This window comes from Coregonus lavaretus, assembly GCF_964263955.1.
Source record: "Coregonus lavaretus genome assembly, chromosome: 26".
Classification (NCBI taxonomy): Eukaryota; Metazoa; Chordata; class Actinopteri; order Salmoniformes; family Salmonidae; genus Coregonus; species Coregonus lavaretus.
In genome coordinates, this window is record NC_140013.1 from 25340965 (window position 1) to 25358527 (window position 17563).

At 42.5% G+C, this 17563-nt stretch overlaps 1 protein-coding gene across 1 annotated transcript in view; it reads left to right on the top strand.

Annotated features, from left to right (window-relative positions):
- The window catches only part of LOC311101733 (roundabout homolog 2-like), a gene marked incomplete at its 5' end in the record, with an annotated part of 67620 nt that extends 64011 nt beyond the window's left edge, over positions 1-3609 (top strand). The window contains 3 exons of the mRNA XM_084142903.1: positions 190-369; positions 666-805; positions 2900-3609. Coding sequence (XP_083999029.1) covers positions 190-369; positions 666-805; positions 2900-2911 — 332 coding nt within the window. The 3' untranslated portion in view covers positions 2912-3609. The remainder of the gene's footprint in view (positions 1-189; positions 370-665; positions 806-2899) is intronic.
- Positions 3610-17563: the final 13954 nt, after the last annotated feature.

Genomic DNA, 17563 nt, shown 5'->3' on the forward strand with positions numbered 1-17563 from the left:
AACCAGGATCTCTAGTGGCACAGCTAGCACTGCGATGCAGTGCCTTAGACCACTGCGCCACTCGGGAGACTACTTCAAAGTCCTGTAGTGTACATTTAAATGTGAACAGATAGACAGCAGTGCTTTAAAGAGGCAACCCGTGTGGTCGTGTGAAGGCAGTGTTTTTTTTAATCATGAGCCGTCAATCAGTCTGTGCAGACCTGCCCCCTCCGCTGACCCCACCCCCTGCAGCAGATGACCCCATGCAGCTCCTGTCTGATGTGCTGGGCTGCAGCCGGACACCGTCGGCGGACAACTCACCGGCTCTACAGAGGAGAGGAGACTACTCCTCACCCCAGAAGAGAGGGCCTGCCATGAGGGGCTCACAAGGTATGCATCAAACCATCTAATGAATGCAAATACACGTACAGTAATATAAAAGCAGCAAGCACAGACACATGTTGTGATTGAGGTCTAGTAATGCTCTGTCTACATTCATACGCATACAAATCCTCCGTGGACTTAAAATAACGCATCGGTTTAAGCACACATCTAGCAGCAATCCCCTCTACCCAGTTGGCCAGAGATGGTGGGGGGGTCTAGTCTGGTCCAGCACTTATAATCTGACCCATATAATTCCAGCTGCACTTTTGAGTGATTGCAGTATTGCATATTGTCATCTGCAGGTGAGGGGGTAATCCCGTACTGCCCGTCCAGCTTTCTGCCCCGGGGCCAGATGTCAGGCTACGGTTCACTTAGTGGAGGGGCCTCCTCGCAGGCTTCAACTGTACAGAGAGGGCCTGGAGTTGCCCGGAGGAGGGACGTGGTGAGTCCAGTGTGAAGGACAGCAGGACTACCTGGTCTGGCTCAGTAGAGACATGTTAGTCCTATAGTTGTTATCAGTGTTGGTTGTTGTCCTCCTAAAGTATAGTAATGTAGTGGGTAAATGTAAGGCAATGATTTGGTGATAATCCAAGACAATTTAGGATCTTAATCAGTGTTGATTGGTGTGGCACAGAGAGCCAAGAGACCCACTGGCCCAAGACATACAGTGGGGAGAACAAGTATTTGATACACTTCCGATTTTGCAGGTTTTCCGACTTACAAAGCATGTAAAGGTCTGTAATTTTTATCATAGATACACTTCAACTGTGAGAGACGGAATCTAAAACAAAAATCCAGAAAATCACATTGTATGATTTCTAAGTAATTAATTTGCATTTTATTGCATGACATAAGTATTTGATCACCTACCAACCAGTAAGAATTCCGGCTCTCACAGACCTGTTAGTTTTTCTTTAAGAAGCCCTCCTGTTCTCCACTCATTACCTGTATTAACTGCACCTGTTTGAACTCGTTACCTGTATAAAAGACACCCGTCCACACACTCAATCAAACAGACTCCACCCTCTCCACAATGGCCAAGACCAGAGAGCTGTGTAAGGACATCAGGGATAAAATTGTAGACCTGCACAAGGCTGGGATGGGCTACAGGACAATAGGCAAGCAGCTTGGTGAGAAGGCAACAACTGTTGGCGCAATTATTAGAAAATGGAAGAAGTTCAAGATGACGGTCAATCAACCTCGGTCTGGGGCTCCATGCAAGATCTCACCTCGTGGGGCATCAATGATCATGAGGAAGGTGAGGGATCAGCCCAGAACTACACGGCAGGACCTGGTCAATGACCTGAAGAGAGCTGGGACCACAGTCTCAAAGAAAACCATTAGTAACACACTACGCCGTCATGGATTAAAATCCTGCAGCACACGCAAGGTCCCCCTGCTCAAGCCAGCGCATGTCCAGGCCCGTCTGAAGTTTGCCAATGACCATCTGGATGATCCAGAGGAGGAATGGGAGAAGGTCATGTGGTCTGATGAGACAAAAATAGAGCTTTTTGGTCTAAACTCCACTCGCCGTGTTTGGAGGAAGAAAAAGGATGAGTACAACCCCAAGAACACCATCCCAACCGTGAAGCATGGCGGTGGAAACATCATTCTTTGGGGATGCTTTTCTGCAAAGGGGACAGGACACTGCACTGTATTGAGGGGAGGATGGATGTGGCCATGTATCGCGAGATCTTGGCCAACAACCTCCTTCCCTCAGTAAGAGCATTGAAGATGGGTCGTGGCTGGGTCTTCCAGCATGACAACGACCCGAAACACACAGCCAGGGCAACTAAGGAGTGGCTCCGTAAGAAGAATCTCAAGGTCCTGGAGTGGCCTAGCCAGTCTCCAGACCTGAACCCAATAGAACATCTTTGGAGGGAGCTGAAAGTCCGTATTGCCCAGCGACAGCCCCGAAACCTGAAGGATCTGGAGAAGGTCTGTATGGAGGAGTGGGCCAAAATCCCTGCTGCAGTGTGTGCAAACCTGGTCAAGACCTACAGGAAACGTATGATCTCTGTAATTGCAAACACAGGTTTCTGTACCAAATATTAAGTTCTGCTTTTCTGATGTATCAAATACTTATGTCATGCAATGAAATGCAAATTCATTACTTAAAAATCATACAATGTGATTTTCTGGATTTTTTTTTTTCTGGATTTCTTTTTTTTTTTTTAATTACAGACCTCTACATGCTTTGTAAGTAGGAAAACCTGCAAAATCGGCAGTGTATCAAATACTTGTTCTCCCCACTGTACCTGGCTCTCCGCTGCTTTAATCTCTCTACTAATCTGGTCCAGTTTATCCAACATGTTGTTAATATTAATGCTAAATCAAGACTGCAGTGTTTTCATCTATAGTATGTTGCATAGGATAGTTTATGGACAAATATGGGAGGTCAGTAGATTTATAAGAGCTCAACCATAAATGGAATACTCACATTTGTGTGGCTAAACCTTGGCTAAATTACAGTGTCAGGATTAGTTTTTGGCACCAGCCCCATCGCTGATTGTGTTGTATGTTTGTTTACTTTCAGAACCTCATATAACTGGAAGCAGATTATGTGACGTGAAGTTCTCCGCCATGTTTTTTTTTAAAAGGTTGTTTTGCTGCTTCCATCTTTGCTGAACTCCAGCCTGTTGCCATGGTATCAAAGAAGAGCTGAAGACAAAAGTGAAAGCATGTAGGTTTGCCACCTGCCTTTTCAATATTGGTTCATATTTGTATTTGTGTTTTTTATCATTTTATTATTTATTTATCATTTGTATGTGATTTGATGTCCTGCCTCCATATGTGTATATACATCTTTGCAACTTTTTTAAACAGGACCTGGGATAAAGATAATATTGTATTTTGAGAAAAAGGGAAAAAGTCTTAAAATGACTGTAGATATTATACAACAGATGTTTGAATGTACTTTATGTTTATTGTTTACCCTGAAATCATGATGATGTTTGTGTGATGAAAGGATATGAGGCAGAAACTCTGTTAACAAGACCATCTGAGAGTTGGGCATCTGTGAGTGTGTTTACAGTTTCTCTGTCTCTCGCTGTCATTGTGGAGTCAACCTGCTGCTTCTTTTAAACAGACATATCGATCTTATCAACACCAGATGAAATAGCCTTGTCATTTTAGGTTGTGATGCTGAAAATGTGTGAACCTATACCCTTGTTGAACACCAATTGTTATGTTCTGTCATCAGTTGAATGATTTGTTAAAAAATACCAATAAAACATTTGTTACTCTAAAGACATGTTTCCCAAGACTGTTTCCTGGAATCGATCTAGTGTAGGTAATCCTATTGTAAATACCTGCTATATTGATTCACATTTATGAGAAAAATGCCCTTTTTCCTGGGTTGTTTGTATTGTGCCGCTGCGCACTGACTTTTATGTAATGGTTTTCCCTCCATGGCTGTGGATGTCCCTCCAGCTACCTCTCCCTGTCCTAGTCAATCAACTGCCTGGGCACAGCCTGGACCACCGCGGCCCCCCTCCGCTGGGCCGTGCTCTCTGGATCAGAGCTCTGTCCCTTTGGCTGTTGTGGCCTGCACGCAGCTGGCGTCTCAGCACCCCTCTTCTCAGGTGAGTTCTGTGGCTCTGGCCTCTCAATCAGCTTCCAGACACGGCAGAGGCCGGATCATTCCGGCTATTGTGATAGGGAGTTCGATGGTAAGGCATATATCTGTACCTGGGGCAAAGACTTTGTTTTCCTGCTGCAACAGTTCAGGAAATCACCAGGTTGCTTCCCGAGGCTGTGCGTCGGTCACCGGGGGCTGATACTGTCAGGGTTCATGTGGGGTCGAATTACATTATGAAGGGCAGCTCAGAACAGCTGAAGATGGATTTGAAAAAACTGATTGGGTCACTACTTGACACCAACAAACGCCCCATAATATCTGGCCCTCTGCCCTCCCTAAATCGTGGCATTGAACGATTCAGCAGACTTTTAGCCCTCCATAACTGGCTACGAGACTATTGCAGCTCTGTGGGTGTAACATTTGTTGACAATTTTGATACCTTCTGGAAACAAAGTTCGTATTATATGGAGGGTTCCTGGATCCTTTCACAGCATTATAAGGCTGCGTTGAGACAATTACTTATCAATGACCCAAGCCCAGCTCATTTAATCCCTGCCATTGTGTGGCTGAGTTGTCATAATGTCTCAGCAAATGTACATTATCCCAGGGGCGTTGGAAGACACAATGTAAGTAACCTAATTGATGTTCCTCTTACTGCCCTGAATGCCTCTGCTGATCCTACAGCTATTGTATGCAGTAATCAAATGGCTATGAACCAGAGTTATACTGTTAGCACTGAGGTGGTGTGCCCTAGCAGGAAGTCCACTGTGTGCAGCTCACCCTGCACTAACATACATAACTCAAGCTTGTCTATCTCTGCTAAGCTTCCCAGTAAAGCAAGAAAAACAAGTAAGCATCCCAGAAGGAAAGTGCTCAAAATAGCCCACGTTAACATATGTAGCTTAAGAAACATGGTTCATGAAATCAATCATTTGCTAGTAACAGATGACATTCATATTCTGACAATCTCTGAAACTCACTTAGATAATACCTTTGATGATACAGTGGTAGCAATACATGGTTATAAGATTTACAGAAAATACAGAAATGCCAAAGGTGGAGGTGTGGCTGTTTTATATTCAGAACCACATTCCTGTAAAGCTTAGAGAGGATCTAATGTTAAATACTGTCGAAGTAATATGGCTACATGTTCATCTGCCTCACCTAAAGCCCATTCTGGTGGGACGCTGCTATAGACCACCAAGTGCTAACAGTCAGTATCTGGATAACGTGTGAAATGCTTGATAATGTAAACTCAGCAAAAAAAGAAACGTCCTCTCACTGTCAACTGCGTTTATTTTCAGTAAACTTAACGTGTAAATATTTGTATGAACATAACAAGATTCAACAACTGAGACATAAACAGAACAAGTTCCACAGACATGTGACTAACAGAAATTGAATAATGTGTCCCTGAACAAAGGGGGGGGGTCAAAATCAAAAGTAACAGTCAGTATCTGGTGTGGCCACCAGCTGCATTAAGTACTGCAGTGAATCTCCTCCTCATGGACTGCACCAGATTTTCCTGTTTTTGCTGTGAGATGTTACCCCACCTGCAAGTTCCCGGACATTTCTGGGGGAAATGGCCCTAGCCCTCACCCTCCGATCCAACAGATCCCAGACGTGCTCAATGGGATTGAGATCCGGGCACTTCGCTGGCCATGGCAGAACACTGACATTCCTGTCTTGCAGGAAAACACGCACAGAACGAGCAGTATGGCTGGTGGCATTGTCATGCTGGAGGGTCCTGTCAGGATGAGCCTGCAGGAAGGGTACCACATGAGGGAGGAGGATGTCTTCCCTGTAACGCACAGCGTTGAGATTGCCTGCAATGACAACAAGCTCAGTCCGATGATGCTGTGACACACCGCCACAGACCATGATGGACCCTCCACCTCCAAATCGATCCCGCTCCAGAGTACAGGCCTCGGCGTAACGCTCATTCCTTCGACGATAAACGCGAATCACCCCTGGTGAGACAAAACCGCGACTCATCAGTAAAGAGCACTTTTTGCCAGTCTTGTCTGGTCCAGCGACGGTGGGTTTGTGCCTATAGGCGACATTGCTGCCGGTGATGTCTGGTGAGGACCTGCCTTACAACAGGCCTACCATCCCTCACTCCAGCCTCTCTCAGCTTATTGCGGGCAGTCTGAGCACTGATAGAGGGATTGTGCGTTCCTGGTGTAACTCGGGCAGTTGTTGTTGCCATCCTGTACCTGTCCCGCAGGTGTAATGTTCGGATGTACCGATCCTGTGCAGGTGTTGTTACACGTGGTCTGCCACTGCGAGGACGATCAGCTGTCTGTCCTGTCTCCCTGTAGAGCTGTCTTAGGCGTCTCACAGTACGGACATTGCAATTTATTGCCCTGGCCACATCTGCAGTCCTCATCCCCCTTTGCAGCATGCCTAAGGCACGTTCACGCAGATGAGCAGGGACCCTGGGCATCTTTCTTTTGGTGTTTTTCAGAGTCAGTAGAAAGGCCTCTTTAGTGTCCTAAGTTTTCATAACTGTGACCTTAATTGCCTACCGTCTGTAAGCTGTTAGTGTCTTAACGACCATTCCACAGGTGTGCATGTTCATTAATTGTTTATGGTTCATTGAACAAGCATGGGAAAGTGTTTAAACCCTTTACAATGAAGATCTGTGAAGTTATTTGGATTTCTACGAATTATGTTTGAAAGACAGGGTCCTGAAAAAGGGACAATTTTTTTTTGCTGAGTTTATGCGATATCAATAGAGAGGTATATTTTCTGGGTGATTTTAAATATTAACTGGCTTTCATCAGGTTGCCCACTCAATAGAAAGCTTCAAACTGTAACTAGTGCCTGCAACCTGGTTCAGGTCATCAATCAACCTACCAGAGTAGTTACAAACAGCAAAATAATGAAATCATCAACATGTATTGATCACATCTTTACTAATGCTGCAGAACTTTTTTGAAAGCAGTATCCAAATCCATCGGATGTAGTGATCACAATATAGTAGCCATATCTAGGAAAACCAAAGTTCCAAAGGCTGGGCCTAATATGGTGTATGAGGTCATACAATACGTTTTGTAGCGATTCCTATGTTGTTGATGTAAAGAATATTTGTTGTTCCGTGGTGTGTAATGAGGAGCAACCAGACGCTGCACTTGACACGTTTATGAAATTGCTTATCCCAGTTACTGATAAGCATGCACCTATTAAGAAAATAACTGTAAAAACTGTAGAAGAAACAATACTATGAAACAAAGATAAATGACATAAAGAATGATAGTAAAAAGCTTTGGAGCGCCTTAAATGAAATGTTGGGCAAAAAGGCAAACTCAGCTGCATCATTCAATGAATCAGATGGCTCTTTCATCACAAAACCCACTGATATTGCCAATTACTTTAATGATTTTATTTCAGTGGCAAGATTAGCAAATTTAGGCATGACATGCCAGCAACAAACACTGACACTACACATCCAAGTATATCTGACCAAATGATGAAAGGCAAGCATTGTAATTTTGAATTTCGTAAAGTGAGTGTGGAAGAGGTGAAAAAATTGTTGTCTATCAACAATGACAAGCCACCGGGGTCTGACAACTTGGATGGAAAATTACTGAGGATAATAGCGGACGATATTGCTACTCCTATTTGCCATATCTTCAATTTAAGCCTACTAGAAAGTGTGTGCCCTCAGGCCTGGAGGGAAGCAAAAGTTATTCCCCAACCTAAGGATAGTAAAGCCCCCTTTACTGGCTAAAATAGCCGACCAATCAGCCTGTTACCAACCCTTTGGAAACTTTTGGAAAAAATGGTGTTTGACCAGATACAATGCTATTTTACAGTAACAAATTGACAACAGACTTTCAGCACGCTTATAGGGAAGGACATTCAACAAGCACAGCACTTACATAAATGACTGATGATTGGCTGAGAGAAATTGATGATAAAAAGATTATGGAGGCTGTTTTGTTAGACTTCAGTGCTAAACCCTAAACCTTAACTAAATCTTGTAATGAATAATGTGGTAATTGAGCAAGTTGAGGAGACTAAACTGCTTGGAGTAACCCTGGATTGTAAACTGTCATGGTCAAAACGTATTGATACAACAGTAGCTAGGATGGGAAGAAGTCTGTCCATAATAAAGCGCTGTTCTGCATTCTTAACAGCACTATCAACAAGACAGGTCCTACAGGCCCTAGCTTTGTCGCACTTGGACTACTGTTCAGTCGTGTGGTCAGGTGCCACAAAGAGGGACTTAGGAAAATTGCAATTGGCTCAGAACAGGGCAGCATGGCTGGCCCTTGGATGTACACAGAGAGCTAACATTAATAATATGCATGGCTCGAATTGGAGGAGAGATTGACTTCATCACTACTTGTATTTGTGAGAGCAATTGACATGTTGAAAGCACCGAGCTGTCTGTTTGAACTACTGGCACACAGCTCGGACACCCATACATACCCCACAAGACATACCACCAGAGGTCTCTTCACAGTCCCCAAGTCCAGAACAGACTATGGGAGGCCCACAGTACTACATAGAGCCATGACTACATGGAACTCTATTCCACATAAAGTAACTCATGCAAGCAGTAAAATTTGATTTTTAAAAAACTGATAAAAATACACCTTATGGAATAGCAGAGACTATGAAGCAACACAAACATAGGCACAGACCCATCCATACAAACACACGATAACATACGCACTATACACATATTTTCTGTTGTAGATGTGTGGTAGTAGAGTAGGGGCCTGAGGGCACACACTTAATATGTTGTGAATGTATTGTAATGTTTTTAAAGAAATTTATAACTGCCTTCATTTTGCTGGACCCCCCTCCATAATGAATACAAATAAAAACCCAGACAGATTTCAGATTGTGTTTTCTACCAGACAGTAGAAAGTAGTTAACAGTAAGGTGGTGAGGACAACCCACAACAAAACTACAGTAGAGAGAACTGTAACAGGCAGGGATATGCTACAGTTAAAAGGTAGCCAGAGGAGGGAAACGTTTTCATTTAGTGTGTAACATTGGGCAGGATATGCGAGGTGTGTTAAATCAACTGACTGGCTGGGAGCATTGTGGACGAGGTTGGGAGGGAGAGGAGCATGTGAGCTGTTCCACCTGAGACACTCTTCCCAGGTCTCTAAAAGCTCCTCTCTATGTACAATATGAACCTCCTTTATTATGTGGCTCAGCATAGATAGCTCTCTAGTGACTGGTACACTGGTATCAATATATTTTTTTTAAACATTTTTAGTAGACGCTCTTATCCAGAGCGACTTACAGTTAGTGCATACATTATTTTAATACCCCCCGTGGGAATTGAACCCACAACCCTGGCGTTGCAAACGCCATGCTCTACCAACTGAGCTACATCCCCGCCGGCCATTCCCTCCCCTTCCATGGACGACGCGGGGCCAATTGTGCGCCGCCCCATGGGTCTCCCGGTCGCGGCCGGCTACGACAGAGCCTGGATTCGAACCAGGATCTCTAGTGGCACAGCTAGCACTGCGATGCAGTGCCTTAGACCACTGCGCCACTCGGGAGGCTAAATGTCGCATTTGGACTGTCTGTCTCAAGTCGTTCTGAAAACCTCAGCTTGAGATACTATTGTTAGGTAAGAACATGTAGGGGTTTGTTGAGAACAGAGCCACTGGGGAGCAGAAAGATATGAAGATGATTTGATGGTTTCTTTTATATCATGTTTATTTTGTATTGGGTAAAAATAGCACAAGAGAATAACAGACCATTGCCTTATTAAAGTCAGTAGATGTTCTTATATCCGTGGCAGGGTTGGGGTCAATTCAGGAGGTACACTGAATTTCTAATTCTCTTCAATGCTTTTCAATGAGGACTAATTTGAATTGGAGTTTGGTTTTTTTATTGACTGGAATTGAAATTGAATTGACCCCAACCCTGATCAGTTGTATATGATGGGATTATAAATATGAGAACTGATCTGCTGAGTAGAGATTAATATAGAAAAGGTCAACTATGAATCCACTTCAGCATCATACACACAATAAGAATAAAATACCAACATGTTTGATATCAATGGCAGATGATGGGATTATGAATTTAATGTGATCTGATATAGATTAGATTATAAATCAAATATGTCATCACGGAGAGAATTTGCAGAGATGATACCATGTACTGCTAAATAATCCGTAGTCAGTTACCATGTGGAGGATGACAATGAACACACACATGGTATTACCAGTTGGCCAGATACTGGTTAGATGAGTGAAACAGGCCTATGGAACTGGCTCCATATGTGGATGTATGACTTGATAGAAGGCACCATCTAGTGGCTGTTACATAATATTTACCCTTCTGCCCACAGATAATACTGCCATTAGGCCACACAGAAGCTGTCACACTGGAGTTTTTTTGTTTGTTTGTCTGAAACCCTTATCTAGCTCAAGCATGACTTAAAATTTGAGCAAAACTAGGAAATGAATTCAGTTTATCACAATTTAGGTGGTCCTGTGTGGCTAAATTGGTAAGAGCATACCGCCAGCAATGCCAGGGTGGTGGGTTCAATTCCCGCTGGGGGCTACGCCCACCCATATGAAAAAAATTTATGCACTCACCTGATGTAAGTTGCTTTGGATAAAAGTGTATGCTAAATGGCATTCATATTAACAGAACTCTCAACAAATCACTGGCTGTTGACAGACATTTTCAGCCTAACGAAACACATAAAAAATATACACTGCTCAAAAAAATAAAGGGAACACTTAAACAACACAATGTAACTCCAAGTCAATCACACTTCTGTGAAATCAAACTGTCCACTTAGGAAGCAACACTGATTGACAATACATTTAACATGCTGTTGTGCAAATGGAATAGACAACAGGTGGAAATTATAGGCAATTAGCAAGACCACCCCAATAAAGGACTGGTTTTGCAGGTGGTGACCACAGACCACTTCCCAGTTCCTATGCTTCCTGGCTGATGTTTTGGTCACTTTTGAATGCTGGCGGTGCTTTCACTCTAGTGGTAGCATGAGATGGAGTCTACAACCCACACAAGTGGCTCAGGTAGTGCAGCTCATCCAGGATGGCACATCAATGCGAGCTGTGGCAAGAAGGTTTGCTGTGTCTGTCAGCGTAGTGTCCAGAGCATGGAGGCGCTACCAGGAGACAGGCCAGTACATCAGGAGACGTGGAGGAGGCCGTAGGAGGGCAACAACCCAGCAGCAGGACTGCTACCTCTGCCTTTGTGCAAGGAGGAGCAGGAGGAGCACTGCCAGAGCCCTGCAAAATGAACTCCAGCAGGCCACAAATGTGCATGTGTCTGCTCAAACGGTCAGAAACAGACTCCATGAGGGTGGTATGAGGGCCCGACGTCCACAGGTGGGGGTTGTGCTTACAGCCCAACACCGTGCAGGACGTTTGGCATTTGCCAGAGAACACCAAGATTGGCAAATTCGCCACTGACGCCCTGTGCTCTTCACAGATGAAAGCAGGTTCACACTGAGCACGTGACAGACGTGACAGAGTCTGGAGACTCCGTGGAGAACGTTCTGCTGCCTGCAACATCCTCCAGCATGACCTGTTTGGCGGTGGGTCAGTCATGGTGTGGGGTGGCATTTCTTTGGGGGGCTGCACAGCCCTCCATGTGCTCGCCAGAGGTAGCCTGACTGCCATTAGGTACCGAGATGAGATCCTCAGACCCCTTGTGAGACCATATGCTGGTGCGGTTGGCCCTGGGTTCCTCCTAATGCAAGACAATGCTAGACCTCATGTGGCTGGAGTGTGTCAGCAGTTCCTGCAAGAGGAAGGCATTGATGCTATGGACTGGCCCGCCCGTTCCCCAGACCTGAATCCAATTGAGCACATCTGGGACATCATGTCTCGCTCCATCCACCAACGCCACGTTGCACAACGGACTGTCTAGGAGTTGGCGGATGCTTTAGTCCAGGTCTGGGAGGAGATCCCTCAGGAGACCATCCGCCACCTCATCAGGAGCATGCCCAGGCATTGTAGGGAGGTCATACAGGCACGTGGAGGCCACACACACTACTGAGCCTCATTTTGACTTGTTTTAAGGACATTACATCAAAGTTGGATCAGCCTGTAGTGTGGTTTTCCACTTTAAATTTGAGGGTGACTCCAAATCCAGACCTCCATGGGTTGATAAATATGATTTCCATTGATAATCTTTGTGTGATTTTGTTGTCAGCACATTCAACTATGTCAAGAAAAAAGAATTTAATAAGATTATTTCATTCATTCAGATCTAGGATGTGTTATTTTAGTGTTCCCTTTATTTTTTTGAGCAGTGTATATATACAGTACCAGTCAAAAGTTTGGACACCTACTCATTCAAGGGTTTTTCTTTATTCTACATTGTAGAATAATAATGAAGACATCAAAACTATGAAATAACACATATGGAATCATGTAGTAACCAAAAAAGTGTTAAACAAATCAAAACATATTTTATATTTGAGATTCTTCAAAGTAGCCACCCTTAGCCTTGATGACAGCTTTGCACACTCTTGGTGTCTTCACTACTATTGCGCGATGTAGAAAATAGTAAAATTAAAGAAAAACCCTTGAATGAGTAGGTGTGTCCAAACATTTGACTGTGGGGTCCGAAATGATTGACACCCTTGATAAAGATGAGCAATATTGACTGTATAAGATAAATCATTCAAATACTGAGCTATAGTGTACGCCAGGGTTTCCCAACAGTTTTGTCTTTTTTTTTTACAGTCTATTTACATTAAAAACTGTAAAAACACCAGGAAATCAGCTCCAAGTGATTTTAATTTAAGAAATCTGTTCCCAAGCATAATAGAGACATGTGGTCGTATACAAATGTAAGCAAGGTTTGAAATGACTGTTTCAAACAAACATTGTATCTGTTTGGGCTTCTTGCGGTTAATTTGCAATCTAAACATTATTGGTAATTATGTTCCGGCCCCCCGGCCATCCGCTCAAGAAAAATTCGGTCCGCGGCTGAATCTAGTTGATGATCCCTGTTGTGTGGGGGTGGGGGCGGGGCACAAAATGTCGCTTAGGGCCCCTAAAAGGCTACTTACATTTTTTTTGACTGCATGTACGGATGTGGATACGCAGACCTGCGAGCCACTGCGTCTCCTCAGGATGAGCTCAGATTTTTTGTGGCCCCCTTCCCCATCAGAGTTGCCCATCCCTGTTTTAAACTAATACAATTGCTCAGAGAAAGAGATTTTGTTTAAGAAGTAATACTTTTTTCTCTCAAAAAGGTAGGGGTCAAAATTATTAACACCCATGTTTTCAATACCTCACCTTGCGAGGATAACGGTACTGAGCTTTTTTATCAAATGTTTTATGAGTTGGAGAACACATTGGGAGGGATCTTAGACCACCAGTGGTGGGTTTGGTGTCAAAATGAGAACGCATGAGCAGAAAAGAATCCCATTCCTACTGTACAATATGATGGTGGATATTTGATGTTATGGGGCTATTTTGCTTCCACTGGTCCTTGGGCCCCCACTGGTCAATGGCATCATGAATTTTAACCAGTATCAGGACATTTTAGCCAAAAACCTGGTTGCCTCTACCAGGAGACTGAAACTTGGCCACAGGTGGATCTTCCAGAAAGACAATAACCCCAAGCGCACATCAAAATCCACAAAGAAATGGTAAATAGGCCACAAAATCAACATTTTGCAATCCCAAGCGGGAAAAAAACGTTGAAATATACTTAATTCATACATCATTAATATATCTTAATATATTGAAGTATGCCCATGATAAATATACTGAATTATATTTCAAATGATCTAAATTTGAACTATTTTAAATATATTTCATGCTTTTAATGTCAATTTTATTTGTATTTTATTATGTATTTATTTTTTGTACTTCAGTATATTCTTAGTATATTAGATAAAGAGCTAAACAAATATACTTTGAATACACCTTAAGTACATTTGATGTAAATTTCTTATAAATTAGAAGTATACTAAAATGGTATTTGAATTAGAATTCCAGATTTTATTTTTTACAAATAAAGTGTATTTATAATGTGTTTCAAGTATACTTTTACAAATACACTTCTACTCATTAATCACATTAGCTATTGTAAGTAGACATGTAAAGGTTACCTTGATTGACCAAGGCATCTTCTCAGTGACTGTTAACATTTACATTTACATTTTCGTCATTTAGCAGACGCTCTTATCCAGAGCGACTTACAGTTAGTGAGTGCATATATGTTCATACTGGCCCCCCGTGGGAAACGAACCCACAACCCTGGCGTTGCAAGCGCCATGCTCTACCAACTGAGCAACACGGGGCCAACATGCTATTTATAAAGCAGTTCTGGCTGGAGCACCAATTTAGAAGTAACATACAGTGCATTCGGAAAGTGTTCAGACCCCTTCCCTTTTTACAATTTTTTTACGTTACAGCCTTATTCTAAAATAGATTTTTTTTTAAATGTCTCATCAATCTATAGACAATACCCCATATTTCCATTGATCAGCCTTGAGATGTTTCTACAACTTGATTGGAGTCCACCTGTGATAAATTCAATTGATTGGACATTATTTAGAAACGCACACACACCTGTCTGTATAAGGTCCCACAGTTGACAGTGGATGTCAGAGAAAAAACTAAGCCATGAGGTCGAAGGAATTGTCCGTAGAGCTCCGAGACAGGATTGTGTCGAGGCACAGATCTGGGGATGTGTACCCAAAAAATTCTGCAGCATTGAAGGTCCCCAAAAACACAGTGGCTTCCATCATTCTTAAATGGAAGAAGTTTGGAACCACCAAGACTCTTCCTAGAGCTGGCTGCCAGGCCAAATCGGGGGAGAAGGGCCTTGGTCAGGGAGGTGACCCAGAACCCGATGGTCACTCTGACAGAGCTCCAGAGTTCCTTTGTGGAGATAGGAGAACCTTCCAGAAGGACAACCATCTCTGCAGCACTCCGCCAATCAGGCTTTTATGGTAGAGTGGCCAGACGGAAGCCACTCCTCAGTAAAAGGCACATGACAGCCCGCTTGGAGTTTGCCAAAAGCACCTAAAGGACTCTGACCATGAGAAACAAGATTCTCTGGTCTGACGAAACCAAGATTGAACTCTTTGGCTTGAATGCTAAACATCACGTCTGGAGGAAACCTGGCACCATCCCTACGGTGCTGTGGGGATGTTTTTCAGCGGCAAGGACTGGGAGACTAGTCAGGATCAAGGGAAAGATGAACGGAGCAAAGTACAGAGAGATCCTTGATGAAAACCTGTTCCAGAGCGCTCAGGACCTCAGACTGGGGCGAAGTTTCACCTTCCAACAGGACAATAACCCTAAGCACACAGCCAAGACAATGCAAGAGTAGGTTCGGGACAAGTCTCTGAATGTCTTTGAATGGCCCAGCCAGAGTCCAGACTTGAACCCGATTGAACATCTCTGGAGAGACCTGAAAATAGCTGTGCAGCGACGCTCCACATCCAACCTGATAAAGCTTGAGAGGATCTGCAGAGAAGAATGGGAGAAACTCCCCAAATACAGGTGTGTCAAGCTTGTAGCGTCATACCCAAGAAGATTCGAGGCTGTAATCACTGCCAAAGGGGCTTCAACAAAGTACTGAGTAAAGGGCCTGAATACTTATGTAAATGTGAAATTTCCGTTTTTTATTTGCAAACATTTATAAAAAACTGTTTTTGCTTTGTCATTATGGGGTATTGTGTGTAGATTGATGAGGGAAAAATCAACTTAATCAATTTTAGAATAAGGCTGTAACGTAACAAAATGTGGAAAAAGTCAAGGGGTCTGAATACTTTCCGAATGCACTGTATGTGATACCTGTGCACCAGTGGCATTTCACACTTTAGTTGTTCACATTACAGTGATAAATTAACATTTCAATAAAATGTGTAATTAAAAGTACAATATTATTCAGTTTGAAAACATACATCAAAACATTTGAATAAGCTAAATATTAGAACAATATAATATTATAAATCAGAACTTCAGCTGCAGAAAAGGATGCTGGGTAATATGCCAAACAAATGCACATGCGTTTTTGAAAGCATACTTAAATATATTTTCTTGAGATATGAAAAAGTATACTCTCAGGAAGCATATTCCTCAGCTGTGCATGTTACCTGATGTGGAATAAACAATCGTTATCATTTTCAACTTTCTCTGCACTCTTCTGAACAGGAATTCAGAAAGTACTTCAAAACTCCTCATTGGCACTGAAACTACAGTGCCTTGCAAAAGTATTTATACCCCTTTGGGGATCATAGCGAGACAGCAACTGTCAAGTCTTGCTATAGATTTTGAAGAGATTTAATTCAAAGCTGTAACTTGGCCACTCAGGAACATTCACTGTCTTCTTGGTAAGCAACTCCAGTGTAGATTTGGCCTTGTGTTGTAGGTTATTGCCCAGCTGAAAGGTGAATTCCTCTACCAGTGTCTGATGTAAATCAGACTGAACCAAGTATTCCCCTACGATTTTGCCTGTGCTTAGCTCCATCCCATACATTTTTATAGTGAAAAACTCCCCAGTATTTGCTGATGTCAAGCATACCCATACCATGATGCAGCCACCACCATGCTTGAAAATAAGGAGGCAGTTACTCAGTGATGTGTTGGATTTGCCCCAAACATAAGGCTTTGCATTTAGGACAAAAAGTATATTCATTTGTCCCGTTTTTTTTTCCAGTATTACTTTAGTGCCATGTTTTGGAATATTTGTATTGTGTATATTTGTATTCTTCTTTTCACTCTGTCATTTAAGTCATTATTGTGGAGTCACTACAATGTTGTTCATCCATCCTCAGTTTTCTCCCATCACAGCCATTGAACTCTGTAACTGTTTTAAAATCACCAATGGCCTGATGGTAACATTCCTGAGCAGTTTCATATCTTTGATGTGCCTGGGTGGTTTAATAAATCATCCACAGCATACTGTAATTATTAACTTGACCATGCTTAAAGAGATATTCAATGTCTGATTTTATATTGTTACACATCTACCAATCACTGCCGTTCTTTATCAGGCTTTCGAAAGGCTCCCTGGTCTTTGTAGTTGAATCTGTGCTTGAAATTCAATACTTGACTGACGGACTTTACAGATGTTGATTGAATGGGGGACAGAGGAAGGGTTAGTCATTCAAAAATCATGTCAACCTCTATTATTTCACACGGAGTGAGTCCATGTGACATATTATGTGATTTGTTAAGCCAAATTTTACTCCTGAACTAATTTAGGCTTGCCTAAACAAAAGCGCTGATACTTATACAACTACTATATTTTAGTTATCTAATTTGTATTAATCAAACCTTTTCATTATTTTTTTCACTTTGACGTTACAGATTATTTTGAGTTCATTGTTGACAAAATGACAATTCAATTAATTTGAATCCCACTTTGTAACACAATACAGTGTGAAGAAATCCAAGGGGTATGAATACTTTTGCAAGTTACTGTACACTTATAGTGTACTTGATCACTCACAAGCGGAGTTTCATAAAAATTTTAAAAAAAATTGATGCTTCAATTCAAAAACAAAGTTGAAATTGAAGTACAGTTTTAATGAGTGTGTAAGTTTAATGATAGTGAACATATAGTATACTTAAAGACTGAAAACAATGAATTTAAAGTACACTTTTAATAAGCATATTGAAGGTT